The sequence below is a fragment of the Hibiscus syriacus genome, unplaced genomic scaffold, assembly GCF_006381635.1.
Source record: "Hibiscus syriacus cultivar Baekdansim isolate YM2019G1 unplaced genomic scaffold, ASM638163v2 tig00110831_pilon, whole genome shotgun sequence".
Classification (NCBI taxonomy): Eukaryota; Viridiplantae; Streptophyta; class Magnoliopsida; order Malvales; family Malvaceae; genus Hibiscus; species Hibiscus syriacus.
In genome coordinates this window covers 2,407,916-2,428,618 of record NW_024062882.1, presented here as the reverse complement: position 1 = coordinate 2,428,618, position 20,703 = coordinate 2,407,916, and the positions used below count along the sequence as shown (strand labels likewise).

At 31.5% G+C, this 20,703-nt stretch overlaps 1 protein-coding gene and 1 pseudogene across 1 annotated transcript; both read left to right on the top strand.

The window, feature by feature from the left end:
• The first annotated feature begins 3,283 nt into the window (after positions 1–3,283).
• On the top strand, positions 3,284–4,126 carry LOC120142803. The gene has a single exon (XM_039157300.1). The coding sequence runs from the start codon at positions 3,284–3,286 to the stop codon at positions 4,124–4,126; it is 843 nt and encodes a 280-aa protein (XP_039013231.1).
• Positions 4,127–6,211: 2,085 nt separating this feature from the next.
• Positions 6,212–19,108, top strand: LOC120142642 (annotated as a pseudogene).
• The last annotated feature ends 1,595 nt before the right edge of the window (positions 19,109–20,703 follow it).

Sequence of the window (20,703 nt, the reverse complement as noted above, 5' to 3'; positions counted from 1 at the left end):
GGAAGTGCACCTGAAGCAACTAAGCTAATAAAGAACAACGTTATCAATGTCCCGTCCACCAATGTAGATTGGATGAAGCGTTGTCTGGTGGGTCAGATTAAAACTATTCACAATAGAGAAATTGTCCAAGAAGCATCGGCGTCTGAAGGCATGGAAGCGAAGGTTTGCCAGTGGTGCGGACTACTAATGGTCATCCTTTGTCCAACAGTGAATGCTCGTGACCAGCTATAGAAAAAGAGAGAAGACATGTTAAATCTTTGGTTCAATGAGCTTGAGTTCTTAAGAGGTTATGACTATAAAAGGAGAGTCAAAACTTGGGTTATCCTTGAGGACGTTCCCCTCATTATCTGGGATAAGGTCTTCTTTGAAGAAATCGCAAGCCGGTGGGGCAATCTACTTAGATTGAGGAAGAAACTTTGACCTTAAAGCGTTTCGATCGTGCTAAGCTCCTGTCAGAAGTGCAAAAGGTATCGCAGATGCCCGACAATATTTCGCTGATGATTAATGGAGGCGCACACAGAATCAGAATATCCACAGAGGTATTCAATGGAGAAAATCAGCTCATGAATGGAGCCCCCGGAATCGGAAATCACGCAGGATAAGGGTTGGACGGTTCATTTCGAGGACCATGCAATAACGGTTTGGAAGACGGTAAGAATCCCAAGGTAATTTATAACGTGGGGGTGTGCCCAAGACGAAAGCAGGAACTTATTGAGGTCAGATGGAAAGCCTTTAGATCTTAATAGAAACGATCCACGTGGGAACTCTAACGAAGCTAGTAAAACTGGTCTTCATGAAGTGCCGGTTGAAACTAGGGAAGAAACATTTTCACCTGACGTCATGATAGGCCGGGATAAAGTTATCGGGCCTGAAAAGAAAAGGTCCAAGAAATAACCATTTCAAATTCTTCTAAAATCCTAGATATCCTTATAAAAGAGGCCTGTTTGGAGTAAGGTTTCAAATCATATTCCGAAAACGTAATTTCGTCCGTGATATTGTGGTTTCGTAGCTGTCTGAGCTACTGTTACACTCGTAATAGTGCCCATAGAGCCTACGACGGTCGCAATAGTGCCTGCGACGGCCATCCCAGATTAAGAGATCTATAGCCTATCTGGTTATATATTTAAGGAGGGACTACAGTTAAACTTGGGCGTGCGATGCATAAGAAATAGTCTCTGTTGCAAGAAAGGAAGTGGGCCACGTGAATAATAGTGGAAGCAAAACAAATCAAACCAAAAAGAGGAAGAAGACTATTGCCCAAGCTAGAAGATCGCAATATAAAGGGAAGAAAACTGCTATCGTGAAAAATGCTCCCCCTGATAAATCGCGCCAGATTTTTCCTGATGGATGCTCAGGAGGAAGAGTACTTTCAGAAGCAGAAGCCGTTCTTGAAGTGACCAAGATCCTGGGAGTTGAGTTCGATGCATCAGATGATGTAGTATTAAACAGAATTGAGGAACTAGAGAAGTGGAAGGAAATTGAAAAAAGGTTCGTAAGCAGCTGTAATTATATCAGTGAGTCTTATCACTATTTGAGAATGAATTTGTGCATGCTGTCATGGAATGTAAGGGGATTTGGAAAAAAGGAGAGTTTAAAGCAGTCAGAAGTGATCCATTCTAGCAAAGCAAGAGTTACTTTTTTTTTGCAGGAAACAAAACTATCGATACAAAAACCAGAGATTATTGAAGAAGTTATAGGGCACAAGTGATGGGAATCTGGCTCACTCCCCTTCGATTGGAGCATCAGGAGGACTATAACTGTGCGGGATCCTAGTTTTTTTAAGATAGAGTAGATAAATACTGGCAATAGATTAATCTTGCTCACTGGAACCATTTGTGGGATTAATTTAAAATGTGGCCTTCTAAACATCTACGCTCCAAACAACACGGGCGAAAGGAAAACATTTTGGGAGACTTCGACAGGTGAGATTCAAGCGCTTAACATGCCACTGATCATTGGTGGAGACTTCAATAAAGTAATCTCGAGCTCTGAAAAACATGGAGGAGCAATGAATCCCCATGCTACTAAGAATCTTACTGAATTTATCCAGAGCAATAGCCTGATAGACCTCCCATTATCGGGCACCTCTTTCACTTTGTTGAGATTGAAGCCAGTTCTTGACAAGGTACATTTCATCACTCAAAGAACCATGCCCAGAGGAATATCGGACCACAACCCGATTCTACTAGAAGAGACGAAACCTGTGGGGAGAGCCGGACCATTTAAGTTTTTCTTACACTGGTTGGATGATTATGAAATCTTAGGAAAATCAAGAAACCATATATGCAAATCATGGAGCAGGGATGGTTAAAGACAGTGGGTACTCGAGGTCAAGTCTAAAGAAGAAATACCCATCTGTGAAATTGAAAGAAAAAAAAAGATCTCGGAGCTGGAATCAGAGATTTTGATATCAAATAATCCGGAGACCATGAGAGAAAAGATTCAATTGCTTAAAGATTCAACCTTTACTTTTACAACAAGTTCTGGCCCAATCTCAAAGAAATAAAGAACTTCTTCGATAGCTTTTATCACGGAGAGTTGAAGGATATCTTTTAAAACCACTCTTTTATTGTCCTCATTCTAAAGTTGCCCAATCCGAAAGCATTTGACGACTTCAGACCGATCAGCCTGGTGGGAACCCTTTACAAGATTTTAGCATGAGTTTTATCTAGAAGATTGGCAGGATGCATTGGTGAAATTATTAGTGAAACCCAGTTCACCTTCACTCCTAACGAACAAATAATGGACTGCATCCTGATCGCTAATGAAGAAATAGATTTTGTCCGACAAAGCAAACGGGAAGAAATTGTATTTAAGGCTGACTTCAAGAAGGCATATGACACGGTCGATTGGTCCTTCCTTGATTTGGTTATTCATAAGTGTGGGTTCGGAATCAAATGGGGAAAGTGGGTAAATGTTTGTATATCCACTGCCTCCATCTCTGTACTAGTGAATGGCCAGTCGTCAGATAGATTATTTCTGGGTTGAAATTGAACTTGCGAAAGATTAAGTTCATTGGGGTAAATGTGAAGAAAAACGATCTAGTATCGTGGGCTATAGCAATTATGTGTAGCACCGAGTCCCTTCTAACAAGGTATCTTGGGCTCCCTTTGGGCGAAATTTACAACACCAAATCAATGACAAGTTTCAAGCTAGACTCAACGGTTGGAAAGGTAAATTGTTATCCTTTGGTGTGAAATTCAATGATTGACAAGTTTCAATCATTGATCATGGTAAAAACAATTTTATCCAATTTGCCAGTTTATTATTCTCCCTGTTCCAAATGCCGAAGTCTATTGCAGCTAAGCTTAATAAAATGGTTGCAAACTTTCTTTGGGGCGCATCGTTGAACCGACCCATCCATTGGATGTGGTGGGAAAATCGGACTAAACCGAAAGATTTTAGAGGTTTAGGCTTCTATGATATAAACGCTAGAAACAGGGCGCTACTTGACAAATGGTTATGGAGGTACGACAATGAACAAATCAGTTTGCGGAAAAACCAATTGATGCGAGAATGCATAACGAATCGAAAACTTCCCGACCTCTTTCCAAAGCAAATGATGGGAATATGCGGTTTATTCTTTGGGATGGAAAAAGTATTGAGTTTTGGCTGGATCCGTGGGCGGGAAATACCTTTGAAAGAGAGGTTCGCGAGACTCCATGCGCTAGCGTCGAAAAATGAGGGAAAGGTTTACAATTTTAGCTTCAAAACAAATGGATCAAAGGTTTGGAATATTAAATTGCGAAGGAAACTGTTTGATTGGGACCAATGGTGCAACTTCATAGATGCCATCTACCACGGTGCAAGCAATTCTGTAAGCCAGGATTGCCTAAAATGGGTGGGGAGTTCCTCGGGCACTTATAAACCGAAAGTTTATTACGTACAAATTGCTTGTGGGAATGGCTCTGCTGATTCTGTGTGGAAGCTTGTGTGGACGGGGTTAGCTCTACCAAACGTAGAGTCTTTCGTGTGGAGAGCGGTTCAACATCGCATTCCGGTTCGACAAGAACAGTTGAAGCGGGAAGTGAACAGTCAAAACTTGGGTAAGTGTGCATTGTGTGGAAAATTAGAAGAAACAATTGATCATCTCATGTGTCATTGTGAGGTGTACTACAAAATTTGACACAAGTGGTGTTACACTTGGAACATGAGCCTCGTTGTCTTGGGGACTTCGAAAAACTTATTAACTTTGTGCGAACACTTGCCGCCGAACTCATCGCTAAAACCTTTGTGGAAGCTTGCCTTTTTTGGTATTGTCTAGACCATTTGGTTGGTGCGTAATGAGGTAATTTTTAATAACAAAACCTGCAATGTTAAGAGCCTTTTAGCGTTGTTGCGAATTGCTATATGGGTGAAAAGCAAGCGGCCAGAAGTGGTGCCTTCTATTAACGATTTCATCAGATGTCCCAGGGCAACATCAATGCATTCAAGGCAGTCGACTAGACCAACTATAAGCTCCTAGACTGCCCCAGATCAAGGTAAATTAAAATTCAATGTCGACGCAGCAGTGCAAGGTTATGTGGGTGAAGCCACAATTGGAGGTATTTTTCGGAACCACAATCGAGACTCTTATTCATTTTTCAAGATTCATCGGCCAGTCAGGTGCTATTGGGGTGGAGTTGTCCGCTATACTAGAAGCATGCCAATTATTCAATTCATCAAGATAGATGGAGGGTAACATTCTTAGAATAGAATCAGACTGCTTGGCGGTTGTGGAATGGATTGAGGAGCCGAAAACTGTGCCAATGCCGTTTGCAGACCTAGTAGGCAAATGCAACAAGATCTGTACGAACCATAATTGGAAGGTATGTTTTGTGCACAGGGAAAGTAATTCTGAAGCTCACTAGTTGGCTCAAAAAGGAGTCTGAGGCGATAATCCGTTCTTATGGATGAAAGTTTAAGCATAGTTGCTGGGCTTAATCTGAGTGCAATTGTAAAGCAGGTATGTATGAATTGGTTGTTCTATTATCCTTGGCAGGAAAAGCGAGTAACGCTTCAGCCATGAATGAGAGCTGTTGCTGGTCCATCATTCTCTCACTGATTCTTACTAGAGAATGGCATATGAGCTTATGGTTAACTAAAATGTGTAAGGACTGCCTGTGGTCGAGAGGATTGCTTTAATTCATGGTGTGGTTAGTCTTCAATTTAGTTGGTTCTAAATGTGTAAGTAGTGTGCACTCCCAATTCGCGCTTGGGTGATTCATAACTTTGTCTGAGAAGTGTAGAGAATATTTAAGAAGGGATTTTCTGGTGATGTTATCGTTATGGCTGACCTCTTGGAAAAATCTCTTAAACTTCTGAGCTGGTTCTCTGGTGATGCGATCTCTGTTTGTTTATTGTGCAGCTCGCGTTTGGGTTTCATCTAAGTTCGAGGTCCGGTGCTCCCTTGGTGTTTTCATAGTTTGTTGTGCGTATCAAAATGTTGCAATCGTGCTTTGGATAAGTAGAGACTGAGCGTTTGATGCTTTGAATTGAATTGGTGATCAATGCTTAAGCACGTCTCCTATTGATGCTTTTCCATGGCATAGATATGTGCACTACCAGGATTGCATGAGTTGTAGAAAGTTTGCTTTGTGGTTTGCAACAGATTGAGTTTTCTTAATAATCGTGAGAATGAGCTTTGGCGGTGCTCCACCCTTTCATGTTTTAAGTGGGCATTTGGGTGCAAGTTGTGGTCTACTTCTTTCCTGCTGCAATTGGATTGTATGGTAAGTTCCCAAGGGTTGTTGGATTTTGTATTTGTTGCTGTTTTAGTGTTGGTTTCAGTTAAATCATAGTTGTTTCCGACATCGGCATGACACTCTTTTTCTTCCACTTAGGCTTAGAGAGATTTTTTAACGAGGCTAATACCGATTATCCTGTTTTGTACGCATTTGATTAGTACAATCATTTAAAAACTCTTTTTTAAAAAATGATATGTAGATCTCTGATGAGCAAAAAATGACAATTTAAAAAATAAAAACATGTTTATACAGTTATACTCTATAAATGGAAATCATGAAAAATCGTTCACATTTTCCATAATATTTAAAAATCTTAACAAACCAGATAACATAATATTATATGAAATGTTTGACATAAAATTTAATTTCAAAATTTTCATGAAAACTATAACTTCTAAATCTTAAAAACAAAATAATCTCACATTCTTATTTTCACATCCCATAACTCAAAAACACATATAATTTGAACAAATAAAGCAATCTCAGTTAAAGGGTAAACAAGAATGGCGTCGGCTTCCACAACTCTCCTAAAACCATCGCCGGTCATGAGCAAGTGCGAGCGGATTAAAGGCCAAAGCCTCCGCCAGGTGTCGACGACTTTCGTTAGGTGCCACCCTACATCTCCATCGGCACTTACTGTCCGTGCTAGTTCATACGCTGACGAGCTTGTTAAAACAACCGTATGTATTAGCTTTAGCCTAGTTAGAAGCAAGAAAATAATTGGTCTACTTACGGTTTTAGTCCATTTCCTAAACTTGAATTTGAGACAGTCCACCTGTTTTAATTTACTACAGTTTGATCTAACGTTATTAGGAGGTTTAAATTAATGATATCAGTTGTCGACACCTGAAATTTTATTACAACCATTCAATCACATAATTAGAGTTACGTAAAAATTCAACAAATAATAAATTTACATTTCGAAATAATCACAAATAAAGTTACCCGTTTCCTTCCTTCCCTATATTTGCAATGATCGAAAAAGGAATGAACCTATTACTAACATTTATAAAACTATACGACCAAAGTCTATTCAAAGTAAAGGAATTAAATACAAAATTTTAACATAGTAGAAGGACTATATCCACAATTACACCTTGGTAAAAATAATAAAGTAATGGGATAAACTATAAAGCAACAGTTAGACCTAAATTTGATAATTGTTTTTCAGTTTGGTCCATCAACTTAGATTCTTAGGGCCAGTTTGGCAGGGCTTTTAAAAAGTGTTGTTTAAAAGTGCAGTTTAAAATTTAACTGTTTGAGATTACTGTTAAAAAATGAGTTTGAAAAAATAAAATATCCATTTTAGATTTTATGTTGTAAATTAAAAATATAAAATTTAAATTATATTTACACTTATTAATACTATGCTATACAAAATATATCAACTTAAACTATAATAAAAATATAAAAACTATTTTAAGATAACTCATTAATAATATTTTTATATAAATGAAATATTTTATTAACAAAAAAATATGATCATACTTTTTAACATGTGGATATAAAATTATTACGAAATAATAATTTAAAAACTTTTGTTGATAAAAATAATATAACAAAAAATACATTAGTGGTTACAAATTAAAGTGAATTTTTTAAGGTAATAACTGTGATATCTCTCGTTAATTCCATTTCATAATGAGATGGAGCTTGTCATTATTCCAATTCAACAACAATCACTCATTTAAAATTTAGAATAACATAATTTAAATTATATATTTATCCTTTTAACCATTCAAAATAAAAAATACAAAATTAAAAAATACAAAATAAAAAATATAATTATAATAAAAATATGGGTTAACTACATGGATGGTAATTTATCTTTGTGATTTGTCTACTTTTGGTCACTGATTTCAAAAAACATAATATATGGCCACTTTTGTTTTTATTTAATTAAGATATGGTTACTTTCGTTTTATTTAATTAAGATGTGGTCACCTCGAGTTAACTGTCGTTAAGAGCAGTTTAATATTTTTGATATAATCACACATTTGGTCCATGTTATTACATATTCTCTCAATTTAGTCATACTTTTAATAAATTAAAATAAATTTAATCCTCCAATCGAACGACGCCACATGTCATGCCAGTAAGGTTGTTCAAAAATATCAGACCCGATTGAGCTGACCCGTCGACCCACTAACCTAGTTAAAAATATCGTGTATTTATAATAAAAATACTCAATTTTTTGGGTCAGGTGCCCTACCGGGTTTCTGGGTCGAGCATGGGTCACAAAATGTTGGTTAACTGGGTACCCTCCAACTCGGTACCTAATTTATTATATATTTTTTATTTTTTATTTTTATTTTATATATTAAATTTTTATTCCTAAACCTCAAATTATTTCACTCTAACATTCTAAAATTCTAATTTCTCAAATTTTGACACCATAACTTTCTAAATCCTTAAATTATTTTAGTTCTAAATTATTTTTAAAAATATTTATTTTAACTTCAAAATATTTGAAATGTAATTATATTTCTTTATTTAATTTTAAATTTTATTTCAATTATGTAATTTGAATTTTTAAACTTTATGTGTGGATTATATATATTATAGACTTTTAAATTTTAGTTTTTTAATTTTTTTTTAAAATAATAAATTTAAAGAAAATAAAAAATTATGAACCGGATACTCTTGACCCGAATTATATATAATATAATTTTATATATATTAACTTAAAATGTTTTTACATTAACTTATTAAATATATTTTACTATTAACTTAATTTAAAATATTTTATTTTTTATTTTCATTTAAAAATATATAATTTATATTAATTTATTAAAGGTGTGACTAAATTAAGAGAAAATGTAACTAAATTTGACCAAATGTATGAATATATAAAATATTTAACGGCAATTAGCTAGGGGTGACCAAATCTTGTTTAAAAAAATGTGACCATATTTTATATATTTCGAAATCAATGACCAAAAGTGGACAAAACTCAAAGATAAGTGATCAACCATGTAGTTAACCTTAAAAATATATTTTATAATAATTCACTATTAATATTTTAATATATAAACGATGAACGTTATTTACTTTTAAGTAATTAAAATAAATTAGTCGCTCACCCTTTCCTTAGCCGCTCTCTCCCTCCTTTGTCTTCATTTTTTTTCTTTGAGTTTGTATCGTTTTTTATAGATTATATCAATTTTTTCTTCTTTATTTTTTAGCCGCCGGCGACACCGACTTTGATGATGGTTGCCGACCATCGGTTCTCTTTTCTTTTTATTTTTTCTTTTGTTTTTTTAATAAAAGTAATTATGTATGTGTTGCACGTTTATCTATGCATGTGTTGCACATTTATCTCTGCCTTTGCGGCATGTTTTTCATTTTTTTCGTTCGTTTGTCACTTCTTTTATTTATATTTTCTCAGGGTTGGATTTGACGACGTCACGACTGATCAAGATGGCGCTTATTCGAAATCTTGTTGATCTTCTCTGCTATGGACCTTTGGATTTAATTTGGATGCATGATTTTACATTTGTAGATAGTTTCTCACGACGCTCGACTCTGATCTACAATTCTTGGTGGTCTTTCAATAACTTAATTCCCTTTTGTAATTCGTTTGTCGATGCAATCAGATTTATTCATATCTATTTTAGTCTCTTAGTTGGGTTTTTAACCTTTTCCATGTATGGTCCTTATATGATCTAAAGTGGGTAGTTTCAATGTTATAGGAAAAGTCCAAATTATGTATTTAGGAAGCTTTTAAGGGTTTTAGTATTAAATTATTAAAATAAAATGTAAATACATAATTGAGTCAAACCCATGCATTAGGAAGTTTTTACATTGATTTTAAACCACCGTTTTCAACGTAATTTTTTAAAAAATTTATACATGTTTAACATTGATTTTACGATCAAAATCTAACTTTTTAATTAAAAGTGCTTTTAGAAAACCACAACAAAATGACATTTTAATGAAACTGTACTCTGAAATTATGAAACATCATCACTTGAAAATTTTAAAATTAGCATATTTCATTGTAAGTGATGTGGAGTGCCGCGTCATCAACGTGACTCATAATCTAAGTCCAAGGACTAAATCGGAAATATTGTCAAATTCCAAGACTAAACATAGGATACTAATATTTTTTTCCTCTTTTCTTTGGGTGCAGAAAACCATTGCAATTTTCACCCCCAGGTCGTGGCATTTTGGCCATGGACGAATCTAACGCTACACGTCGGAAGCGACTAGCTTCAATCGGTCACAAAGGATGGCAAAAAGATGGTTGATGTTCTTGTTGAGCAAAACATTGTCCGTGATATCAAAGTTGACAAGGTAAAAAGCCTAATAACAATATTCACCATATGGCATCCCAATTATAGGTTAATTGCGTCCGAGGTTTTGAAATTAGAGTTCAAATTAATCAAAATTTTAATTATTTCATTTGGTTCTTCAGGTATCATTATCATATTCTATCAATTTAGTTTTCTATTTGAATATTGAATACTAATCCATATCTAATATGAGTATATTTGAAAGAAGTTAAAATTTTACATGCATACATGCCTATCGCATGAATAATTTGAATTTGATACATTAAAAAATAATTCTATGAAGTTCATTGAATTATATCAAAATGATATTTTTCAATCAGTGAACTTTCAAATATTACATTACATATCAAATTATTACAAATAGTCCTTAGACTTGTCGAAGTTTATAATATTGTAGAGACAATTTTATAACACTTTGATAAATTTGATGATCATTTTATAATAGTTAAAAAATATTAACTAAAAAATCATTTTCACATAATTCAGTAACCTTTAATTATTTTACCCATTACTTTTTTATCAATATGCTTTAAATATTTTCCATGCCATTCCAAGTTGACACGTGTGTTCAAGTTTACGGCTACGCTAAGGACTTAATTAAAATATTATGTAGTTCGAACACTAATTTAGAATAAGGAACATAGTTAATTGAGTTTCGGGTAGAATTAACAATATGCTTATGAGAATTGTTAACATATACTAATATTCAATGCATGGTATAGTGTCTCTCCCCGGTTCCAGCAACGAGTCTTGGTGCGAAGGTCTCGACGGTCTTTCACATCGCACAGCTGCCTACAATAAGCAGGGTGCTCGTTTTGCCAAAATGGTACTCCAAGTGTTGGAATAAATTCCCCAATCACGAAGTAACATTCTTTACGTAACCTAACGCGACCCGACTTTTAAAATTGAGTGAAACTGACTTGAGTCAAAATTGTTTGCAGTGATGATTTGAAATTGACTAGAGTCCGAACTGATGTTGACCTGAACCCAGTTGGACTTGGAAATTGTGGATTTGAACCCGACTTGCACCCAATCTGAGAATGACCTGAACCTAAATTGAACCGGAAATATGATAATCAAACCCGACTTATATCCGAATGATATGAACCCGAACTCAAGATTAACCTAGTAAATAATTGGTATTATCCAATCTGTTATAAACCTGACTTGTTATGAACATGACATGTAATTGACTCAACCTGTAAATGATCCGACTTGCTATTGAATTGATCTGATATTTACCTGACTTGATATTTACCTGATGAAATTGTGACATTATGAATTTATGATATTATAGTGTGACAGAATATATTTTCACAATTTTAAATACATGATTAAATATGATCATTAAAATAATATGTTTACTTTTTATATTAAAATTTGTAATCTATAAATATATTAAAAATTTATTAAATTTATAACTTAAGTTGGATAAAGTTAATAAAAAAAATATTTTTTAAAAATTTAAAATAAATTATTAATTACAATAATTAATTTAATAAATTTATTTTGTATATTGATTATGATTATTATACTGAAAATTTTAGTTATGATAGTTAAATTAAGGGTAAAGTATAGTAATAGTCACTGAACATTTTCAAAACTTGCATTTAGGTCCCCCAGCTTTTAAAACTTGCAATACAGTCCCCAAACATTTAATCCATTTGCAATATGGTCCCGCACCTATGATTAGGGTAAATTATATAAATGGTCACTAAACTTTTCAGGCACTTAAATTTAGGTCCCCCAACTTTTAAAAATTACAAAACAATTCTCAATTTCATTCTAAACCACAAATTCCAAAGTAATTCAATTTTCATTCTAAACCCTAAATTCCAAAATAATTCAATTACATTCTAAAACCCAAAATCTAAAATACTTCAATTTTTGTCTTTTTTATAAACGACGCCAATGTCACTAAATTATTAATTAATTTACTTTTTATATTTAAAAACATATGATAATTTTTTAATATTAATTTAAAGACATGAAATTTTTTTCAATAGTAAGAATATATGATAATAATTCATTTATTTAAAAATAAATATATTTCTGATTATTTGTGTATATTTTTATATCTAATCATACGTGTTAATATATTTTATATCTTTCACATAAATATTAAGACTACATAAATAGCAGAGTCAAAATTTTATATACGAGTTATGTTAATTATAGTAATGATGTATAAATATATTTTATTTTTATATTATTTCTATTATAATTAAAATATAAATATTACCATGATAATTAAATATTTATTTAATTATTACATCGAATATTTTTATAGAAAAATTATTTAATAAAATCATAAAAAAACACAATAAAAAAATAAACACTGAAGTTGACTACTTCAAAAATAAAATAAAAAATCAATAATTTAATATAATATACCCTAAGTTGATGATAACAATCAACTCAAAAGAGATGGGGTTTGTGCCATATTTTCGTAACATACGTAAACTTTCTATTTCATGGTCACGTATTCTTTTAGTTCTAGCACGATCTATTTTTTAATTTTCTAATATAGGTAAAAAATGTTATTTTCTTTAAAAGTTTTAAATTCAAACAATTGTGTTTGTAGGGTATATCTATATTGTTAATAAATTATTATTTTTGAATAAATACTATCTTATAATCACATCAAACTATTAAAAAAATAAATTATAATTGAAATAAATAAAAATTATAAGGATGTCAATTGGAGATTTTGATTCTTAATTTTTTTCATTGAGAGATTGTATTTTTTTTTATTCAATTTCTTCCGTAATCATTTTTTATATTTAAATTATTGAAGATCACTAAATTTACATTTACGAGGAGGGAGTGTATTTTTTTCTTCACAAAAGTAAAAAAATCAAAACGCTATCACGTTCTTAAAGATAATCTATTATATTTCTCCTTAAATTGAAGTATTTTAAAATTTGGGGTTTAGAATGTAATTGAATTATTTTGGAATTTAGGGTTTAGAATGAAATTGAATTACTTTGAAATTTGGGATTTATAATGAAATTGAGGAATGTTTTGTAAGTTTTAAAAGTTGGGGGACCTAAATTCAAGTGCCTAAAAAGTTCAATGACCATTTATATGATTTACCCTAATTTTCATAGGTGCGGGACCATATTGCAAACGGATTAAATGTTTGGGGACTGTATTACAAGTTTTAAAAGTTAAGGGACCTAAATGCAAGCTTCAGAAATGTTCAGTGACCATTACTATACTTTACCCTTAAATTAATTTTATAGTATGTAAAAATGTAACATCTATTGATCTCTATTTTTGACCACTTGAGAAAATTTTATCAATGATGTTTATCCGGTATTATGACTAAAATTCAAATAAAAATATTAAATATTTTCATATTTACCAATCATAACTTTAAAATAGGAAATTTGTACTCTTTTTTTTGTATTTTTAAATTAAAAAATTATTTATTTATGGGTAAACTACTCAAATGGTCACTAATATTTGGGTAAGTTTTTGTTTTCACCACTAATGTTTCAAAAGTCACAAATTGATCACTAACGTTATCGTTTACTACAAATTGGTTACTCGACGTTAACAGCTGTTAACAGGCGTGACGGAAATCACACGTGTGTCGTTAGATACTTATCTGAATGGTATGATTACACAAATAATCCATGTTATTTATATATTCTTTAAATTTGATCCTAATTTTAATAAATTAAAATAAAATTACCTATAAATATAAAATAAATTAAATACAATGACCTGCAAATAGTCCATGTTATTTATATATTTAAATCCTTTAAATATATTTATTTTAATGTTTTCAATTTGAGTAATACTTTATTAAATCTATATTTTATAAATTTACCTGGATGGTATAATTACACAAATAGTCTATGTTATTTATATATTTAAATACTTTAAATATATTTATTTTAATGTTTTCAATTTGATCCTAGCTTTAATAAATTAAAATAAATATAAAATATATACTAAAAATACTTTAAATTATAAAAAATTAAAACAGAGAAGAGATATCTAGAAATATTAAAAAAAATATCTTCACTAAACAAATATTTGACGGTTCCTCAACAACTTGAGATTGCCATGTTTGAGACATATTTTCTATTAATTTAGACTTACACTACAGCAACAAAGATCGATGAAATTTCCTCAAATTATTTAAAATTGTTGAAGTTTTGTTTACACGAAATTGGTGTTCACTAATATTATTTTTATACTAAAATGACACCGATTTGAGTTTTTAAATGATCATTTAGTTATTATTTTTTATTATTTTATGTGAATATATTAACAAGAATTTTGATTTTACAATAAAAAATTTAAATGTGTCTCATCTTATTGTATTGGTTACATTTAAGAATTTCTTATTTTGTTGTTTAAAAATTAATTAAATATTTAAACTTTTTTAACATAATAAATCCTTTAAACTTTTTTAAAAAATCAATTAAAGTCATTTAACACATAAACACCATAGATTATCATGTCAGGACAGTTTATTATTGCGTCGATACCATAATAATCAATGACATGTTTCATAGATCAAAGATAACACTAATGGGTACGAATGATAAATTGATAAAACTGAAACTAAAAAATAATATTGTTGATTCTAGTTTACTACAAGAACAAAATGTGTATTAAGCCAAATTTTACAAAATATATTAATTAAAAATAATGAACTTAAAATACTCCATAAGATTATTATTGTTATTTACTGAATCAATTTTGCATAATTGTATACATTATGACAGTTTGGTTAATTGAACTAAAAATTAGTGACCTAATTTATAAAATTATACAAAATTAATTCAATAAATAGTAACAACAACCTTAGGTATATTTATACTAAAATATATACTTTAAATATATATTTTATCCTGATTCATAGGTAAATTTATTTTAATTTATTAAAACTAGGATTAAATTGAAAGAATATATAAACAACATGGACTATTTGTGTAATTATATCATCTAGGTAAGCATCTAACGACCCACGTGTGATTTCTGTCACGTCTGCCAATGGTTGTTAACGTCGAGTGACCAATTTCTAACAAAAGATGACGTTAGTGACCAATTTGTGACTTTGAAACATAAGTGGTGAAAACAAAAACTTACCCAAACATTAGTGATAATTTGAGTAGTTTACCTTTTAATTATTTATATTCACAATATTACCATTTTTATACCAATGGGCAGTCCATTATGGAATCCAGGCTTAGGACTGAGCAACGAAACCGAGAAAACCGAAAAACCGACACGAACCGAGTAAAACGGTTCGGTTCGGTTCGGTTCGGTTTGGCTTTAAACGGTTCGGTTTTCGGTTCGGTTTAAAGGCTTCATTTTTTTGATTCGTTCGGTTTGGGTTTTCCATATGGAACCCATTTGTTCCATATTGAACCGAATAGACAATTTTTGTAAAAATAATTATAGTTTCAAGTGATTTTTTTATTGAAAAACCGATAAACCGAATCGAACCGAAAAACCCGAACCGAACCGAAAAAACCGATTTCGATTTTTTCGGTTTTTTCGGTTTTTTAACTATTCAGTTTCGGTTTAAATATTGAAAACCCGTTTATTTCAGTTCGGTTCAATTTTTGGTAAAAACCCGAACCGAACCAAACCGAATACACCCATATCCAGGCTGACAGGCATATTCGACGGATGTCAGAATACATACTGCTATTACCTAGATTCGAGTTATCAAAGCTGTGGAAGGAGTCTAGAGGCGGGTGATTTGGGGCCAAACTACTCTTGATTTTACTTTCAAATTTTGAGGAGGCTTAATGCAATATATATATATATATATATATATTATTTATTAATGAATATTTTATTTAAAGTAATGTGTCTAATATTTTGAATATTATTTTTTTTTTAATTTTTGATCTGTCACGATTATTAAAAAGGTAAAGTATAGTAATGGTCACTGAACATTTCTGAAATTTTCATTTAGGTCCCCCAACTTTTAAAACTTGCAATACAGTTCCCTAACATTTATTCCGTTTGCAAAATGGTCCCCCAACTTAAACCACTGTTAGAAAATTAGGGTAAATTATATAATCGGTCATTAAACTTTTTAGACACTTGAATTTAGGTCTCCCAACTTTTAAAACTTGTAAAACAGTCCTTAATTTAATTATAAACCCCAATTTCCAAAGTAATTCAATTTCATTCTAAACCATTGATTCTACTAAATCATAAATGATCACTGTATGAGCAAAATTCAGGTGAATCATAAATGATCGCACTGTAAAGCACTGAAGGGTTAGGTACTCAAATCTGATAAAAAAAATAGCATGCAAGAACATAGTGGTACTTAAATCATAATGCTCCAAATGAGTGTTCCGAATTTCATATAGTCAAAAGTTGAAGAAATGAGCAGAGTTTATGGGAAGTTGAAATACCGAATAGAGTGCTTCCATTTTGCTATTCAGGATGTTTAATCAATGCATATTGTTATTCAAAATTGATATAAATAGTTAAACAAACCTCAAATTTATATTGAAATAAATATTGTCAAATAGTAAATTCATGTTCAAAATTTCAAAACACCTTAATTTCATTCTAAACCCTAAATTCCAAAATAATTTAATTACATTCTAAACCTTAAATTGAAGTATTTTAGAATTTGGGGTTTAAAATTTAATTGAATTATTTTGGAATTTAAGGTTTAGAATGAAATTGAATTCTTTGGAAATTGAGGTTTATAATGAAATTGAGGACTATTTTACAAGTTTTAAAAGTTGGGAGACCTAAATTCAAGTGCCTGAAAAGTTCAATGACTGTTACCCTAATTTTCTAATAGTGGTTTAAGTTGAGGGACCATATTGCAAACATAATAAATGTTAGGGGACTGTATTGCAAGTTTTAAAAGTTGGGGGACCTAAATGCAAGCTTCAGAAATGTTCAGTGACCATTACTATACTTTACCCTTATTAAAAAATTGTTCGTTTACGTGTACCGTGTTTATAAAATTTTAAAATTTTATTTAAATTAAAAAGCTTAAAATTTTAATATATGCATCATACATACATAATATATGCATATAACATATGTATCATACACACATCAATATATTTTTATAAATATTTTTAAATTAAAATATCTATTAAAATATTAAACTTTTAATCTTATTCACACGATAGTCTATGTAATGCGTGCATCATACATACATAGATACATGCATATATATATCATAAAATCAAATTATAACTTCATAATTTACTGATGCATTTTTTATGTATGATACACATACATTAATACACATGTTATGCATATATGCATATATGCATGTAATACATATATCATACATACATGCATGTATACATATCATCCATACATACATGCATGGTATGTATATATATTTTTCATACATATATGTATGTATATTTTGATGCATGTATGCATGTATGATAGACATATATACATGATAAACATACATACATGTCTATAGTATACATATGTACATGCATCATACATACATGTATATAGTATGTAAACACGCACATATGTTTTACATGTACACATACATACAATAATACATATATATAAGTATATACATACAATCATAAATTATATACATGCACATATACACACACATGCATCATACATACATCATACATGTGTACATATATATATATTGTTTAATTTATTTAAATTATAGTTTGTAACTTTATGGTTTAATCAATTTAGTCCTTAAAATTATATTTTAATATCCAAACCCTATAAATTTTTGTTCACAAACTTTTTAAATGGATTCATTTTGGTCCATTTTTATATTAATTTCAACTTAACATTTTATAATTATTTCAACTTGATCCCTTATCCATACATATTGTTTAATTTATTTAAATTTAAATTTCAATTTGTAATTTTATGTTTGTTTAATTTAGTCCTTAAAATTATATATAATTACAAATTACAATTCATCGTTCATGAAAGACGAAAAACAATTAACCAAAAAATGAACCAACTTGAACTCAATCCGTACCCGGTAAGATCCAATATGAATTTTGTCTGTCAATGATGTAACCCGATCTGAACGAGATCCGGCTGAAGTCCATCTGAACTTGAATTAACATGGTATTTATCTAATTCAGACCTGAATCGTTTTAACCTTAACTGACATCGATCTGAACTGAAATTAACCCGATCCGAACCTGAATTGAATCTGATGTCAAATCAACCTAAAAATAAACTTAATTGATTTGATCCAGATCTGATTTGAACCGAATCAAACCATCAAATTAACTTGACACGACTTGTATCTGATTTAACTTGACATAACAAGATTCGATTAAAACCTAAATGATTATTAATTTGAACGATTACATGATTTTACATCCCACCTACCTCCTTTTTATTAGCCAGGCGTGACCGTTGTGAGCATTCCCAATGATCCATCTGCCACTGCCAGGTCTGGCCCGCTATGCTGCCATTTCTCAAGTAAGTCTAAAGAACAATATGTTACATGACATTTATCCTGTTATATTTGTAATCTTAATCTTTGCGTGGATTGTCGTTTGCAGGACAGTGGTTTGGTGCCGATCGTAGAGCCAGAAATCTTGCTTGATGGTGATTATGGGATCGATAGGACTTTTGAAGTAGCACAGAAGGTTTGGGCCGAGGTTTTCTTCTACCTTGTTGAGAACAATGTGATGTTTGAAGGCGTCCTCTTGAAAAGTGCTAGGACAGCAAGTAGCTGACTACAACCTTAAGCTCCTCCACCGTAGAATCCCCCCGACAGTCCCCGGAATCAAGGTACGTTTCAATGAATAATACCATGATTTCGGAATCATTTAAGCTGGTGAATCCGAGTATTGATTACCAAACATTTTTGTTAAACAGTTATTGTCCGGTGGGCAATCCGAGGTCGAAGCGACCCTCAACTTGAATGCAATGAACAAATCTCCCAACCCATGGCAGGTCTGGTTCTCCTATGCCGGGGAGGCAGACCCGAGAACGTTAAGGTCGCCCAAGACACGCTGCTTGTCCGTGCCAAGGCTAACTCGCTTGCCCAGCTCGGTAATACACTGGCGAGGGAGAATCGGAGAGGCCAAGAAAGCAATGTTTGTCAATGGCTACGTCTATTAAGTTTCAACCAAAAAATAATGAAGTGATGATAAGGATGTTAATCATTATAGTTATCATTTAAAATTTTAGCAAATAGAGTACACAATAATATGCAATTATTCTCCTCCGTCTTCAAACCAATATTTGCATACAGAAAGTTACTGATGCAATGATGAAAAAAAAAGGCAAATTATTGAAGAGCAATAACCCCCACCATGTCCTTTCGTCAATGCACGGATTACAGCAAGCTTCAGTTTCTACAACCATGCATTCATCACTCACAATTGCACGATCCATCCAGGTGTATTCAACATTGGAAAATGGGGAATATTTGCCTTTCTACTTTTTATCATTCGGTTTAAATCGACTATTACTATAAATCTGAATCTTAATGCTGTGTATCGAATAAATTGGATAGAAAAAGTCGCCTCATAATGAGGTTATATAATATCTAATCTGAATAGGTATACCTTGATGCGGTGTTAGATCCTCGTAATGAGTTTATTTGTTACTCAATCTGAATTAATATATCTAGATATGGTGTTAGGTCTTTCAAGTATAATTAAGACTTCGAATTTTAATATTGTGAATTGAATAAATTGGATATAAAAGGTTACCTCGTAATGAGTTTGTATAATGTCCAATCTTAATTGGTATATTTGGATGCAGTGTTAGATCCTCATTATGAGTTTATATGCTACTCAATCTGAGTTAATGCTTTTGGGTGTGATTTTAGGCCTCTTAAACAAGATTAGGGTTCAAATCTTAATATTGTGGATGGAATAAAGTGAATAAAAAAGATTACCTCATAATGAATTTATATAGCATCCAATATGAATTGGTATATCTGGATGTGGCGTTCAAACCTCATAACGAGTTTATATAGTAACCAATTTGAATTGGTAAATTTGAATGCATTGTTAAGTTTATTAAGCAGGATTAAGAGTTTAAATCACAATAAATTTTTATATTTTTCAATTTGAATTGATAGATTAATAAATTAAATATAAGTGATTACAGAAAAATAAACCTTAAAATTTAAATACTAAAAGCAAACGGAATATTGCAAACATTAAAAACTAAAGATCATGTAGGGTTTCCAACTTCCCATAAGCTTACAACATGACCTATTTTTTTCTGGTTATTTTATTATATATTGATGATTGAAGCAAATCTTCTTAGGCCAAATATGTATGCATATGTATACATAAGTTAATGACTCAATATACTTCTTTTCCATCATCCAATTAAAGAGGTTTGCAATTGCAAAATGTTATTTAAGAAAGACAAGGCTTTAGAAAATAGTAAAGTATATCATAGGCCCTTAAACTATGATCAAAAGATCATCACTACAAGAAAATATACCTTTAATGACACACGAACGGTGACACACGCTAATTTATGACTTGCAAAACATGTGTGTCATAAAAAAATGTCATGTTTTTTAAAATCTGAACGATTTATGACTTACAATAATGTGTGTCATATTTAATAGTCATAATCCAAAAAATTTAGAAAAACACGGAGTACAGATGAATTTTGTGTGTCATCTTTAGGAGTCGTATTCTAATTCCGCCCCCTTATTTTTCATCCTTAATTTCTCGCTTCTGCTTCCC

Bases quoted from the DNA above. Each gene is read 5' to 3' on its own strand.
- LOC120142803 (XM_039157300.1), top strand. From the start codon at position 3,284: ATGCCGAAGTCTATTGCAGCTAAGCTTAATAAAATGGTTGCAAACTTT.